General features: G+C 40.4%; 2 protein-coding genes across 4 annotated transcripts; one reads left to right on the plus strand and one right to left on the minus strand.

The window, feature by feature from the left end:
- Positions 1-3,948: 3,948 nt before the first annotated feature.
- oxt (oxytocin) lies at positions 3,949-5,999 on the minus strand. 2 transcript variants are annotated; one of them, XM_039803752.1, is made up of 4 exons: positions 5,896-5,999; positions 5,658-5,779; positions 4,944-5,148; positions 3,949-4,214 (listed from the first exon to the last, which is right to left on the minus strand). In XM_039803752.1, the coding sequence occupies exons 2-4, from the start codon at positions 5,775-5,777 to the stop codon at positions 4,072-4,074; spliced, it is 468 nt and encodes a 155-aa protein (XP_039659686.1). In that variant the 5' UTR covers positions 5,778-5,779; positions 5,896-5,999; the 3' UTR covers positions 3,949-4,071. The 2 variants fall into 2 exon arrangements, with proteins under 2 accessions (XP_039659686.1, XP_039659687.1); XM_039803753.1 differs by having other exon boundaries at positions 5,658-5,782; positions 5,896-5,957.
- A 1,718-nt stretch (positions 6,000-7,717) lies between these two features.
- On the plus strand, positions 7,718-15,783 carry znf366 (zinc finger protein 366). Of its 2 annotated transcripts, XM_039804601.1 has the most exons (7): positions 7,719-7,889; positions 9,804-10,820; positions 10,907-11,074; positions 11,604-11,754; positions 12,318-12,509; positions 14,129-14,303; positions 14,389-15,783. In XM_039804601.1, exons 2-7 carry the CDS (start codon positions 9,811-9,813, stop codon positions 15,066-15,068), a joined length of 2,376 nt encoding a protein of 791 aa, XP_039660535.1. In that variant the 5' UTR covers positions 7,719-7,889; positions 9,804-9,810; the 3' UTR covers positions 15,069-15,783. The 2 variants fall into 2 exon arrangements, with proteins under 2 accessions (XP_039660536.1, XP_039660535.1); XM_039804602.1 differs by lacking the exon at positions 12,318-12,509 and having other exon boundaries at positions 7,718-7,889.
- Positions 15,784-16,146: the final 363 nt, after the last annotated feature.

The raw sequence follows: 16,146 nt of genomic DNA on the forward strand, positions 1-16,146 counted from the left end.
TTTTCGCCATCCAGCATTTCATATCCTGGAGGCAGTTAAGAATGGATATAACCGAGTTTGAATCCCCTGGATTTAACGGCAAATAGATTTGTGTATCATCGGCATAACAGTGGAAGGAAACATTGTGTTGGCGGAATATATAGCCCAAAGGGAGCATATACAGAGCAAACAAAATAGGTCCCAGAATGGAACCCTGGGGTACTCCACAAGAAACAGGGGCTGTGGAGGAGTAAAGGCTGCCAATGTTAACAGAGAAAGTCCTATCGGCTAAATAGGAGGCAAACCACTTGAGGGCAATGCCCTGGATGCCAACACTAACATCTAATGACACTGCATGAATCACACTTGAAAAAACTGCTGACTGGACATTGTCAGGTTCAAGTTTACTGCTTTCTCCCTTCCTTCCTTCATCCTCATTCCTTCCTCCACTTTCTGTTCCTTTTTTTCATCCTTTTTCTCTCTGTTTTCCTCCTTTTATATTCACAATGCTCATGTCCTAATACATTTAAAATGCACAAATAAAATATTTTATACATTCTTTTTTTCTATAAGGTTTGCCACATTTTTCCAGCAGCTGGTAAAACCCCAACCATAACCTCAATACCTGTTGCAACAGTGATGCTACTGTGACCCCTTATGGAGGAAGGGGGAGAATTGACTCAGAACCCAAGCCTGTGGTCTAATCAAACAGCCAATCTGTTATTCTCTGCCTAAATTCTTCATACACAGATAAATACAGTATATAAGCTATATCTGCAGACATAAGATTGCCTTGACGCTTTGTTTTGTGACACCATCCTTGATAATGTGATTGCTTTTCATGGTTTGTTCACAATATTTAATTATGTTTTTATGTTAAATAATCTTAGCAATGTTTGTATTCTACTTGCAGCTAAAAACCTTTAGAGTTCAGTCATGGGAGATTTAGGTTAGTGAGACTTGAACACTCAATATCAAAAAAGATTAGTTTAGGATAATTAATGTCAGAAAGGTCAGAAGGGTGGAGTGGCCAGGGTGATCTGCCCTCGGACCAAGACCTTTAATTAAGAGACAACACCAGACTGGCTTTTTTCCCTCCTTCCCTTCTCTTACATGTATGCTGCGACCCTTTTTCTGTCTGCGTCCCCTTTCCCTGTGGCTGAGACCCCCTGTCACACCTTCTCCGGACATTCTCCTGCAACCCCATCTTCTGGATTGCAATCCACCCGCTTAGACGCCCCCCCCCCCTAGAATCCCCAAGTCCGAACGAAGTACTTAAGAATTACAGAATAATGTTTGTTACATTGCTAGTATTGTCTCTGTATGTGTTGATGTATCTATGTAGTATCAGATATGTTTTTACCTATCTAAGCATATGTTGTTCTTATCTTATGTGTACTTGTTGGTATTGTTGTATTGTATTTATTGTTTTTTAAGTCATCAACATGCTAGGGACTACAGATGAAAATTAGCCTAAATCTGGCACATTTGTTGGACATTGTACTCATGTTGATTAATGTGCACTGTCCCTTTTAAATAAAGAAATCTAAACAAAAAAAAAAAAAGAAGCTTGCAAAGAGTTAGAGAAACTGCTCCAATTAAAACAAGATCATCTTCTCCATCTCTGTGTTCTGACGCGCCAAAATGTTGGATCCGATGACTCAGTGCCAACACCACGGTGAGCATCTAGTGGTGACCATAGATGGCGCCAGGGAGGGGCTTGGGGGTGCTGTAGCTACCCCTAGGCTAGCCAGAGCACCCTTAAGAAATTTCTGGTTTGTTTATAATTTTTTGTGTGAATAGAGATATAGATATATATAGTGAGCTATAGATGAGGAAGGGGACCTACCTGTGATTGCTGCTGAGGATGCTAGCATTGCTGTAGATGATATTAGCATTGTTGTTATAAAGATGCCTAATGGTAAAAAGTGCGTGATATTTTTTTTCTCTGTTGCCTATTATAAATGTAAAGCATTTGGTGGTTGAGGTACAAATTCTGATTTCTTATAGTCATCTATTGTGATACTCATTCATATAAAATGAGGTCTATTGAACAGAATACTGTACATTTTTAGTTGATGTGTTGGAAACTGGCAGCATGACTTTGTGGTCTAAGAATCATAAGCTAAAATGTGCACAATCTTGTCTGTTGCTTGCTGCTTGTGTGCAAGCCCTGTCAGTGGCATAATTGTGTGAAATTAGATATTCAGAGGTGTGTTTACATAGGCAGGCTTTTGAACTTTACATCTGTATCTCTTGAGCTGAATATCTTACCTTGTGTTCAACACAGAATGACACAACAGTTGCAGAGTGGGTACTGCGTATGTGCGCACATCCAGGGGTGTTGCAGTAGAAATTGAACAGTGACAACAAGCATATTTAATGGGAAACCTTAAATTTCAGAACACCCTCACTAAGAAGTTGAGAAACCCCATAGCATCAGCAAAAGAAATCTCTGGCACCTCCTCTGGTGGTGACCCAAAACTTTACCTACTACTGCAGAGAGAGACAAACGGCCCAGCGGAGCTGCTCTGAGGGAAATAACCAGCTGAGGAAACAGTTCCTCGAGCCCAGCAGAACCGCTGCTGCAATGTTTGGATGAGTCATCTTCCAGCCACTCCTCTGAGTAGGTCAAAACGTTTTGCCTGTGAACAGGGTTGATGCTCTCTGGGTTGTGTAGGAAAAATTTAGGGATATCAGGGCCTTTGTGGTATAATCTCCTTTAGATAGTGTTGTGTGATGCTGCGAAATACCTAATTTAATTAATTAATTTTTTGTGTTATCACCTCCTCCACTCAATTTATGCATGTGTTGGAAGTATTCCTAGTAGTTAAATTCTTCATTTATAAAGACCAGATTGTAAATGTTGTGTTTAAAAGTATATTACACCACTGTACACCGAGTTATGGATTTACGTTGCAGACCGTCAGATTATTAAATTAAGGTATGGTCAGTTATCCGTGTCTTTAATGAGTGGTGCCCCACTTATTTTTTTAACAACAAATTGAAGCATTCTGATTTAATGTTAATGCAACACAGTCACAGGATTTTGAACACTGCATTCTTAACGGCTAGTTGAGTTGACCCTTCAATAACAATTTTAGTCCAAAGAAACAAAAGACCGCTGTGCCTTATTTACATTTTATTATCCCAAGTGCAGACATTTAAATGCGTTTGCTCGTCCTCTTGCACACAATGCCACCAAGAGTCATAGTCTGGGGAAAAAAGAAATGAAAAAGGTTGCATTAGTGTCATGCATTACTGAATGACAGAAATTATAGTTAAAAGTAGTTTTTTTTACTCACATTGACAAATGTGAGTAGAGTAAGTACTTTACTCAGGTCACTATTAAATGTAAAATTCCTGAAAAAAGAGAGCTCTCAGGGCCGACTCAGATATGACAAAACGATTCAATCAAACACAATGTCAATAATCTGTGATCAGTGTTTAAGAGGGAATTCTTTAATCTGCTACAGTTAACAAAAAATGGATCAAAGGTGACTACCATACAAGATAAGCACCATAACGGTTGCAACAGTGATCTTTGTGTAACTATTAGGCAATGAAAACACACATATCGTCATGTGAGAACCCCTTGAATTCACACAGCAGACAGTGACAGGATTATGCAAAGCTGAACATCTGAAAAGATAAGACAGCTGTGGGCTGTAGGCTTTGTACTTTTGGTGATAGAGGAATATAGTGTAACACTGCAGCCTGATAAGCTTTATGCTGATTTGTTCTTTACTGGATAAAGAAAAGGAATTAGAGTGTTTGAAACTGTCTACACTGCAGCCTTTTAAACAATTTTACAAGGTTCAGTCAGTAAAATAATAACAAAACAACATTTTACACTCTCTCAAAACTTTATTTCAACATGCAGATATCTGGATGACCACTCAGTATTCATCCCTATTTTCATACAGAAAAATATATTGACAAAGGCACTCTACAGAAGTACTCCAGGGGAAAGAGCAAATACAGAGTGATGATGACAAACATAGCAATACAACTATATGAACTACAACTACAAGTCCCACGTTGTCTCTACGGCGGAAGAGTTTCTCATGAGACCTCGGTGTCAGGAGCAGCTCATGGGTGAACTCGATGAGAAGTGTGACCGCCCAGATGCAGGAGCCTGAGGATGATGTCACCGGGGTCGCTGCCTTCAAATAGGCTGGTTTGGTCGTCTCCTTCCTCCTCGATGAGGCACGATTGGTCGGTGGTGCAGCTCTCTGTAAAAGGATTTTGACAAAAACAAATAAATAAGGAGTTATTAAGAACGTGGAAGATTGTTATTGCAACCATACACTTTAGAAGATGTTGTTATCAGGACCATGAACCTTTACACACAGACATAGTATGTTGCTTCTTTAAGTGCACTTGCAGTGATTTGTCCCATTTGCTGTAGCTAAATCAAAGCCTTTAATAGAATAGAAAGATACTAGAAAATCACATAAATCAATCCTATATGCATGGGTGGAAATTAACTAAGTACATTTACTCAAGTACTGTACATAAGTAAAAACAAAAAAAAATTCTATTCCACTACATTTCAGAGGGAAATCTTGTACTTTGTACTCCACCTACACATTTTCTTGACAGCTATAGTAACTGTTACTTTACCAATTCAACATTCTTAAATACCTATAATGAGCATAAAGAATACAATGCATTGTTTTACAGTCTACTACACTACCCAATAGCACATGAAATAACTAGAATCAGCTCCATTTCAGTCAACTACAACATTAAAATGCAGTTTAGTATAACAGTACAACTCCATTTTGCCAACATAGTGGGTACTTTTTACTTTTTATACTTAAATGTTGCTAATAATACTTTTGTACTTTTACTTTTAAATGCAGGACTTTTATTATGATAGAATGCTACTTTTACTCATGTCAAGGAGGATCTGAATATTTCTTCCACCACTGTCAGATTGTACTTTAGGACTTCCTGACCTGCATCACAGCAGAGTCCTGAAGCAGCGCAGCGTCCTCCCTCAGATCCACAGGGTCTCCCTCCTGCCTGGCAGGCGGTGAGCAGGTAGTTCTCCTCCACGCAGTGAGCCGTTTCCGGGGAGCCGAGCAGGCAGCCGAGGCCCTCCCCGCAGCAGATACTGGGGCCGAAGCAGCGACCCCTGTCTCCGGGGCCACACGGCATGCACTGGTGGAGGAAACTGAATTGATTATTATTGTTTTAAACCATTTAGCATTGTTTAGAGCATATAGAGGATATTTATCATGAACTGGTGTTTCCGTTAGCTCTCTAAAGTGATATTTCAGATTAAGCATGAGAGTTTCATTAAGCATGAGAGTTTCATGTATTTAATGTAATTTTACTGTCATTTTTATAGATGTTTTTCAACATCTATTGCATGTCATTCAATCCTGGAAGACGGATTCCTCCTCTGTTGCTCTCTGAGGTTTTTTCCTTTTTTGTTCTTTTTAGTTTTTTTTTGTTCCTTATCCAAATCAAAGGTGCAAAGATAGAGGGTTTCGTATGCTGTACAGATTATAAAACCATTTGGGAAGTGTGATTTTGGGCTATATAAATAAAATGGATTTGATTTCAGCAAAACGTTTTTTAATCTAGCGGACATTTGTCAGTCTGCTGCATCTAGTTTGTAACTTCATGAAGGAATTGTAATTTTAAATAGCGCTAAAGCAGCTCACCTTTCGCAGAGGTGCATCCATGATGGACCTTTTGCCACCGATAGGACAGTTAGAGATGTAACACGATGAACATACAGACAGGAGAAAAAGTAGGCATGTGGACACAGCGGCTCCAGTCATTTCTGCTGAGAGTGAAAGAAAGATGGGGGGAAAAAAATAGTTAATACCCAAATACACAAAACGAACCACAGAATCTAAGCTTGACAGATATCCAGAAATCCACTGAAACAAAACTCACTTGTCGCTCAATCTCTTGATGAACAGTAGATTTGAAGTGTTGGTTCCAGATGCTCGTCGATGCTTCTGTTCTTGGTGCCTCTGACATGTCTTATATACTTCCAGAGCTTCTTCTGACAGTGACACAGAAACCCAAAAGCCACTTAGAGATCCTTAATGAGCCCGTTTTAGTTACTACCACCTCCGGAAATGAAGCTGACCACTGGGCAGGCCGGGTCAAAAGGGCCTGACAGTTCTGTGGCCTGGTTAGCTTTTTGCTGTTGAGAATTATTACAGAAGGGCTTGTGGTTCGTGACCATGCATGTTAGAGATGACAGGAAAGTCAGAGAGGTCAGGAAGTGTAATGGAATTATTCAAAGCACGAGTGGACACGTAGTACAACTTTTGATCTGCTTTTGTATAAAAAAAAGGAGATACATTTTAAGGATTCTTCTTGATTAAGTATATTTCCGGGACAGAGGTGGAGTGTGAAAAAAGCTGCTTTTAAAGGTCATGAGAATAGTCCCTCTCTGATCCTGGGCCTGCTGAGCTGCCATGTTGGCTCGGAAGTGCTGAGTTTTTTGTATTCTGGATGTTTGTAAACAAACACGATGATGATGAAAAAGACTCACACACAGACACACACACACCTAAAAATATTCCTTTCTATTAATAAAGTCCTTAATTCCTCACAGGAATTGACGCACAGCTGTCCAGGTCTGAGGTTAATTGGTCCTATGAGCTAATTAACACAGCTAATGATCGGCCACAACCCATAAAAGACAATCTCACTGTTTCAATGATATGAGCTCAATTACCGCAGCTCCCTCCTGATCTACTAACTGCCACCTCATCTCAATTTAAAATAAATTGATAACGTTGTCTTTGTTCGCCAACTTCTGTGCCAAAAGGGAGGAGTGGGACATTGAGGTGTGGACCGACATTAGTTTATTTAGATCTCAGATGCACAGACAGATCATAAAACATAACTGTAGTTACCATGTGAACATAAATAAGACAAGTTGTTGTCATAAAGTGTCACTCAGACAATGGGCCACTCTTGCCTCCTAGTGGCTGTGTTGACACCTTCTATGGTTGACACATTTCATCTTTTTAGGATTTGATTTTTCATTGTCTTTTACTGTTTTTATCTATTATGGTTTTGCAGGAAGTGGACAAACTAACAGAAATACTTATTATAAAATCAATTATAATAACACAAAATTACCATAGAAAGAAGAAAGAAAGAAACAATGAATAAAAGTTTTACAGGAGTGGTGTTTGTTGCAGGTTTTCTTTTTCTTTTGTGAATTGCATTAGTGTTTATGTTATAGCGAACAGCCCCTGTATAATAGACCATATGCACCTAACAGACTGACTTTGAACTTTATCTGCTGGAACCTAAAATACCTGAAATATCTTTAGCTGAAAAACTTTTAGTGCTGTTCACAAGCTTCACAACGTTTCATATTCCATCTAAAAACATAAAAGAATGATTCCCTTTTACATATGAAATCAGTCATTCCTAACATGTATTTCTTTGAGCTGTAAAGAAAAAAAAATAGCTGGTTTAAACAGACTGAGATCCTCTTCCATCACAGCATGCCACTTCACAGCTGTTACTGTAAACATTCAAACTGCATTGTTTTCTTGTGCAACATCAAATCTCACAATTCCTCCAAAAGCTGTGCAAATCCTTATTTCATAGAGAAATGGAGATGTCTATCTAGTGTGTTTCCTTATTTTTCTGCAGGAAGGCACTAGGCTTGTTGACTTCCTCTCCCCTCCCTTCCTTCCTTCTCTCCGAAGGTACTCATCTGAAAAATGAGAACAAAGTGATTGTTCCTGTTCTCTTTCTTAAGTCACTTCAAATGCTATCCGTGGACAGGCGGCTCATTGTCAGGAGAGTTGCAGTGCAAGCAGGAGGGAGAGTAACACAGGTACAACAGCAGCAGCTGCAGCAGCACTTCAGCCAACAGCATCACAGAAAACACACATCTCTGTTACACTCAGCTGGTAAGTTCCACACACACAGACTTCGCTGTAGCCTCACACACACACTTACTTAGCACTGACTGGCATTTGAGGAGGGGCTTGGTTTTTAATGGATTGTTTGGAATGCATGGTGTGGCAAAGTATAGCCCGTTGTCTCTGCACAGTGCACCTTAAGCGGGAGAGTGCTTGAAACTACCTGAAAGGGAAAATTTCATCATGCATCTGATAAAGTAAAAAAATCATTGGAAGAAGCAGAGTAACATTCTTCTTGCATTCTGCATGTGGTTTATGTTTTCTATCCTTCACTAATCACAAATTTACATTGTGTCCTTGTGTATTTCCATTTTTATTGATATTAAGCAACATTCCCTGTTGTTAGAGAGTGTGTTGCACTGATTTTAAGTTTTTTAAAGTATGTTTTTGCAGGAAGAAAATGACGAATTTAGAATGTAGATCATCTCATAATCTTCCTCGCTTGTTGTCATCTTTAAAACATGACTTATAGATCATTCAATCAAATTATGATGTAAATCTGGATGTTCATGTTAAGAGTGTAGTAATTGATCAGTCAATTGACAGAAAATTAACTATTTTGTTAATTGATTAATCGTTTGAGAAATTCTTCAAACAAAAATACCGAAATATTCTGTATTTCAGCCTCTAAATTATGATAATTTGCTGCTTTTCTTTAATCAATGAGATTGTTAATTGAATATCTTTAGGTTTTGGTCAGAGAAAACAAACCAAGATGTCTCATTGGGTTTTAAGGAATTGTAACAGGCACTTTCTGACAACACCAAACAATGAAATGATTATATCAGAAAATAATCTGCAGATTAATTGACAATTAAAATATTCTTTAGTTGCAGCCCTACATATGGATATATGTGTATTTTGTGTGTATCATTTTATAGGAAAGTATTTTAACATGTAGCAGACAATAAAGTAGAACTAGTGGTCATGCTACAGTGGATTTATATGGATCAGCACTTTTGTCATTGATAAGCACTGAGCTATTTGCAGAAATGGATAGATATGTACAACATTGCTAGGCACATTTTGGATGTCATGCAGAAGTACGACAGTTCCCCTCTGAGTATCAACATCATTTCACCCATTACTATTGTCTACACTAAAGTATGGACATAGTAACTGCAGCGAAGATGTTATTCATAGCTATAACATCTTACCATATTACAGTTTTAAACTTATCGGTTATTTAATCGACCTCAGACTTTAGGCTGCTCATAGAGATAAAGATTAAAATGTAACAGTGGAGGAGAAAAAGAGGAAGTTCTTCCTGGCTATCAGCGCAAAAAAAAAAATGAACAGAGCAGAGAAAAAAGACATGAGAAGTGAAAAGTGTGCGGGAGGTAGAGGTGAACATTTCACAGATAACTTCCTAATTTCAGGAGAGGAGGAGATCTGTGAGAAAGAAAGAAGTGAAAGGTTTCAGGTTGAACAGCGAAAGGTGTGGGTGTCGACACAATACTGTATATGTCCCGGTTACAGTCTTTCCACAGAAACCTTTAGAGAATCAGTTCCATGTCATAAATAGAAATCAGACACAGAGTCATTAGATAGACTTTTGTCCAAATCTTTTGTCCAAATTCCTTTTGCACAAATGGTGTGTCTGTTTTGGGGGCTGCAAGTATAACTACATGTGTGTGGTCATACTCAAGTACTGGCACTTTCTGCTCTCAATATTGTACTTTTCACTCCACAATTTTTTTTTGACAGCTATAGTTACTAGTTAATTTTCAGATTTATGTTTTATATAATAAGACACATGATTATACAATGTATTGTTCAAATATGTGATTCCTAACTTTGCTTTGTGACCAAAAAGGGGTCCCTTGTCAAAGAGACACATCCCCTCTATAAACATCTCATGAGGTTTAATTTAAATACTTCTTGTACTCTTCCCTAATGCAGAAAGAAGATGGAAGCAGACAGAGTGAATTTCTCACCAGCAAGAAGTCCTCCTCTAAGACAAGCATCTCAGCACAGTTTCTACCTAAGCCCACCTCCACTCTACATTGAGCACCCTAAATTCTCCCCTCCCAGCTACCCCAGCATATCACCTAGTAGGGACACCTACAGTGCGTTCAGCCCCCCTGCTTTCTTTCCCATGCTTGGCACCAGTTATACCCAAAAGGAAGGATCCCAAAAACGCAAAAGAACTCCTATTAAAATGGACACCCAAGGAGGTGAATCTCCTGACAGAGAAGCAGAGGAGGCAGACGAAAGCAGCAGTAAGAAGACGGCGCACCTATCCCACAGCCGCTTCTCCCTCCCATCTCGCCACATTCCTTCCCCATCTCCTAAGCCCATCCCTGGTATGATCGAGCTCAACAGACTGCAGCTTCATCACAGATCACCAGGTATGAATCTACCTGCACAGGTGAAACAGGAGCCTCTCAGTCCTTCCCCTGTTTGGCCTCCCTCTCCTCTCCTCCTGCACCCTCCGTACTTCCCACCTCTCCACCACAGCCTCCTCCCATACCCATTCTTCATGCCCGGCCCTGTCATGCACCTCTCCCCTGGTTCTTTCTACCCAAGAGAGGACCTCCGCCCCGGGCACCGTGGCCGTGACGGACCTCCTAGCAGGGGAACGACTAGTGCTGAAAAGCTCGGTCTCAACGTCCACGTGGATGACAGCTATTATGTAGACGTGGGTGGAGACCAGAAGAGATGGAAGTGTCGTATGTGTGAGAAGTCCTACACTTCCAAGTACAACCTGGTCACGCACATCCTGGGGCACAACGGCATCAAGCCACATGGGTGCCACCTGTGTGGGAAGCTGTTTAAGCAGCTGAGCCACCTGCACACACACCTGCTCACCCACCAGGGCATGAGGCCCCACAAGTGCCAGGTGTGCCACAAGGCCTTCACTCAGACCAGCCACCTGAAGAGACATATGATGCAGCACAGTGACGTAAAGCCATACAGGTAGATTAATAGTAGCAAGTGCTTTTTATTTTCAACTGTCTTTTTTTTTTATCCTAATCTATCACACACTTTATCCGCCCTTCCAGCTGCAGTGTGTGTGGCAGGGGTTTTGCTTACCCCAGTGAGCTTCGCGCCCATGAGCTGAAGCACGAGAAAGGACAGGAGAACGTATGTGTGGAGTGTGGTCTGGATTTCCCCACACTGGCCCAGCTAAAGAGGCACCTGACCGCCCATCGTGGGCCCACCTTGTACAGGTGAGTTCTAAACTGGCTCTACCCTATGCTGAAATGTCTGATTGTGTTGTTTAAGCAATAGTTGGACATTTTTGGGAAATGCCCTTATTCATTTTCTTGTTCAAATGTTAGATGAGAAGATTAATGCCACTCTCATGTCTGTACACTAAATATGAAGCTACAGCTAGCAGCTTAGCTTAGCATAAATACGGAAACGGCGGAAACATGTAGCCTGACTCTGTCCAATGGTAACAAAATTGGCCACATAACCCCCCTTTATTGCACAGATTAAAAAACAGAAAAATAATATGTTAACCTAAGGTGCTGGAAAGGAGATTTTGTTACATTTGACTAGCTGTTCACCCTTGTTTTTGGTCTTTGTGCTACGCTAAGCTAACCGGTTGCTAGCTGTAGCTTCATATGTACCGTACAAACATGAGAGCAGTATCGATCTATCTAATTCTTGGCAAGAAAGCAACACATTTCCTGAAATGTTGAAGTACTGCTTTAACATTACAGTTCTCTATTTGTCTACATGTTGTTCCTGCAGGTGTGCAGAGTGCCAGAAGACTTTTCAGTACCCGAGCCAGCTTCAGAACCACATGATGAAACACAAAGACATCAGACCGTACATCTGCAGCGAGTGTGGGATGGAGTTCATCCAGTCTCACCACCTGAAACAGCATACTCTCACTCACAAAGTAGGTTTAATTAAATAAGAGAAAGAGAAAAGACACAGCATTAGCGTTTGTTTGTTTTTTGACAGATGTTGGAAGTAAAAGGGTGGATTTTTGGCATCTACCAGAGTTTTGCTGTCACATCAAGACATTTCCATTATTCCTTGTGCACATTTTGGATTGTGACGATGGCTCATAGAGTAGGCTACTTTGGCAGCTGTCTCAAAGCAATATCCCCTCAAATTCTGGCCCCTGAAACTATTTTTAACCCCTTAACATCCAGTTTTCCAGTTCTTTTATTTCCCCTTTAGGAGCCTTAAGAAAAACCTGATGCTATACTGTTTGACAGTATAAATATACTATGTAAGCAAGCCTTCATTGAAGTAGTACAATGTTCATATTTAAAGCCAATACTTTTGATATCTTTGCATAATTTCAAACACATTTTCCTCAAAAACATACCTATTTTTGGAAACTTTAGATCTCCACAAAAAATCAGATGCACCTGACAGATCAGATCAGTGGGATTTTAGAGGTTAAACTAACTAGATAACTCTCTCACACCGCTACATTCTCTTGTTCTTCAGGGGGTGAAAGAGCACAAGTGTCGCATCTGTGGTCGTGAGTTCACCTTGTTGGCCAACATGAAGCGCCACGTCCTCATCCACACCAACATAAGGGCCTACCAGTGCCACATGTGCTTCAAGAGTTTCGTCCAAAAACAGACTCTCAAGGCTCACATGATCGTCCACTCTGACATCAAGCCTTATAAATGCAAGGTTGGTCAAATCTAACATGTCAGATGGGGCTGTTTGCATTGTGTTTTGGCCTTCAATTCCTCTTCGCTCACTGAGGAAAGGAATAGTTAGCACACATTGTTAGCTTAGCATAGAGAATGGAAATGGGAAAACAGCTAACCTGGCTTTGTCTAAAGGTAACACAATGATCACAGCCAAGAACCAAACCTTTACTATTTCTTGGTAGCTGCTATTAAAGGATTTCCCCACTTTTCTGGAGTGTCTGTTTTGACCTTGGTGTTTGGTGCGAGGACTTAGACGATGACCAGATAGCAGAGAGGCTTTTGGCAGTAGGAGCCTCCTTGTCCATAGGAAGGATATCACCGCACAAACTGCCTCTCTAACAATGGCCCTCCAGCCTCCCTGGAGAACAGGGCCCTCAAATAGATTTCATCTCGCTTTCTCTGCTGCTGGAGGGAGCTTCCTGTTTTCTCACGGTCCTCTTGGACAGTTTACAGTCCCTCTCTCCTCCTGAAGGAAAGGACCACCCTATTAAAAAAGAATGCAGAGGAAGGACAGCGCAGGAGCTGCCCTTCCCTGTTCTCCTCCTGGCCCTGTCTCGATGTTGCTTCCTCTCTCTTTCTGTTTTTCTTGTGTGTGTGTCAAAGAGAGAGAGAGAGAGAGAAAGAGAGGGGGGGGGGGGCAAAGAGGAAAAGAGGAAAACAAGGATACCAGGAGGGAGAAAGGGTGTCTATGTATATTGGAATGCCTGCACATTCATTTATGATTACATGTTGCTCTACAACCTCAGCAATCTGCAATAATTAGTCATCTAACAAAGGAGATTTGGCAGAGAAAGAAAAATAATAGGTGGATGGTGTTTGCCTATTGTTTTCATATCCCCAAATAGTGTTTACAACAGCCAATGGCGGAAAGTGATCAAGTACTGTGCTTGCATGCTATTTTGAGCTGCTTGTACTTTACTTGTGCACTACTAATTTCTGCTACTTTTTACTTCTACTGCATTTTAGAGGGTTATCTAGTTACTTTGCAGATTGAGATTTGACTTACAAAACATATTATCAGCCTCAATAAGATAATTTGTTGTCATTGACTAAACGGCTAACAGTATATCAATTAGTTACAATTAGCACCACCTCGGTCAATTAATATTATGTAATAAGGTAACATATATAACAACCAAAATGAGTACTTTCCATACTTTAAATGTAACTGCTGATAATACATCCGTACGGAATTTTTTATGCTGGATGTTTACTTGTGACAGAGTAAATTAGCACTGTGGTATTGATACTTTTACCTAAAGGAATAGTTTGACATTCTGGGAAATATGTTTATTTGCTTTCTGGCTGGGAGTTTGATAAAAAGATACCACTCTTGCTTATGTATGGTAAATATGTACCTTCAGCTTAGCATAAAGACTGGAAACAGGGGGAAGCATCTAGCTTGTCTCTGTCCAAAGTTAACATGTGCCAGACTATTTCTTGGCTGGGGACAGTTTCCAGCGGCGACTCCAGGAAGTTATTGTGCCCATCTGAGTTGCAAGGAATTTGATGTCAGCCATGTAAAAAATTACTACATTTCTTATTTGGCTAATGGCAACTTACCTGGCCATACATTTCTCTCCCTTTGTCTTTCAGCTTTGTGGGAAGGAGTTCAACAGGATGCATAACCTAATGGGCCACATGCATCTCCACTCAGACAGCAAACCCTTCAAATGCCTTTACTGCCCGAGCAAGTTCACCCTGAAGGGAAACCTCACCAGACACATGAAGGTCAAACATGGTGTCATGGACAGAGGGCTGGATGAAAGATGTAAGGATGCACATATTGTAAATGGTAAATGCATTGTTTTGCTGAAAAAGTTGCTTGATGTAATTTCTTATTTCTCTGACTTCAGTGTTTCGTCAAAGAGGGCGATTCTGCTTGTCCACTCCCATGGGCCTCCTTACCCGCTTCAGCCAAGAGGAGCCATTTGATCTTTCCCAGAAGCCCCCGGGCCTTCCTAGCCTCCGTGTCTCCCAGTCGGATGGCGAGAGCGTCCCTGGAAGCTCGTGTCAGGAGGAGGATGAGGAGAGTTTGTACAGAAGGAGCCAGTACAGCCCTGAGGTGGACCCACATGAGCCGGCAGGCGAAGACCAGTACATCCCTGAGCTGAAGGAGAGAGGGCAGGGGTCTCCAGCTGTTCTAAGGCCAGGGGACAAGCAGAAACAAATGTATCAGCATAGTTTAGATGAACAGACATATGAGAGGGAGTCAGGAGCAGAAGGGGGGGAACAGGTGCACCGCTCACAGTCAGAAGACATGTCTGAGATGGCCTATGAGTCTGATTTAGAGCTAGGTGACCAGGTGTACCAGCATGAAACAGGCCGTAGAAAGTCTTATGATTATTACTCTGATTCAGAACTAGAAGATGATGATGATGAGCCAGAGCAAAGCAAACAGCAGATTGATGGCTTGTGTGATGTAGCAGGGAGGAACCAGAGCAGATCAAAGACAGGTGAAAGAGTGCATCATTTGCACACAAGTGAATTCATGGGAATTACGGGTTCACAGGAGGAAAAACAAGACAAAGAATGAGAAAAAATAGAAGAAAAATGACAAGAAGATGCAGGTTTTTAGGGAAGGCTGGTGTTCTTCTGACAGGAAAGTGGAAGTAAGATGTGTAGGTCTTTAAATGAAACTGATTATGAAGAATGTGGTATAGAGATGAGCACAAAAAGCATATGGTGTTTATTAAGAGCAAAAAATAACAATGAAGTAACGGAAATACAAAACTGTGAAGCAAAAAAAGCAGAACATATACACTGATAAACAGTCACTGAAACTAGGTTTATGTACATTTTATGAGTGAAAAAGATTTGATTGGGTTTGGCTTTTTTGTGTATAAAATGCAAAAAAAATACATTTTTACAAATTATTTTGCAATATTGACTCAAATATGCTATCCTGCCTATGACTCTTTTAAATGTGTAAATCTATGATATAATAATCAAAAATGTGTAATTGCTCAAACCAGTGTGCATGTTTGAGGTCCTTTTGTTTGTTGTTTTGTTTGTTTGTGGGACATTGTGTTGTTAACAGACATGCCAAAGCTTGAGTTTCTTAATTCATTGAGTGTCTTTATGAAATAAACTGTGATTCTGATTAATGTTTAGATTATTTTTTATGTATATGCGTTTGTTAGTTCAGTTTTGTAAGGATGGCTATGTTTTTATTGTATGGCAGTGTAATGGTGGTCATCTGAATATGATTCTGCTAAATAAATACAAAAATAAAAGCTTGGACGCATGAACCCTTGCAATGAACCTGCTGTTTGTGTTTTTAGGCACCTTATAAACACCCCTATGACTGGTTTTAAGGAATGGTATATCACATCTCAATCCTCTCTGTCTGACACATACGTTACTAAGCCAGAGATGATTACTGTGAATTTCAAAAAGCTTGCCCTTCTCCTCTTGCTTCTCTTTCAAAGCAGAGGAAGAGGAAGAGAAAACACCTCTCTCCTTCTCTCTTTTAGGTTGTGATCAAACACCAGTGACGGACACAGTGGGTGTCCCAGACAAAGGCTTCATATGTCTGTATGATTCAAAATAAAGCATTGTTTCTGCTCATTGCAGAAGGCTCGCTGAAAATAGAAATACTAGTGGAATGATAT

This window comes from Perca fluviatilis, chromosome 6 (assembly GCF_010015445.1).
Source record: "Perca fluviatilis chromosome 6, GENO_Pfluv_1.0, whole genome shotgun sequence".
NCBI lineage: Eukaryota > Metazoa > Chordata > Actinopteri > Perciformes > Percidae > Perca > Perca fluviatilis.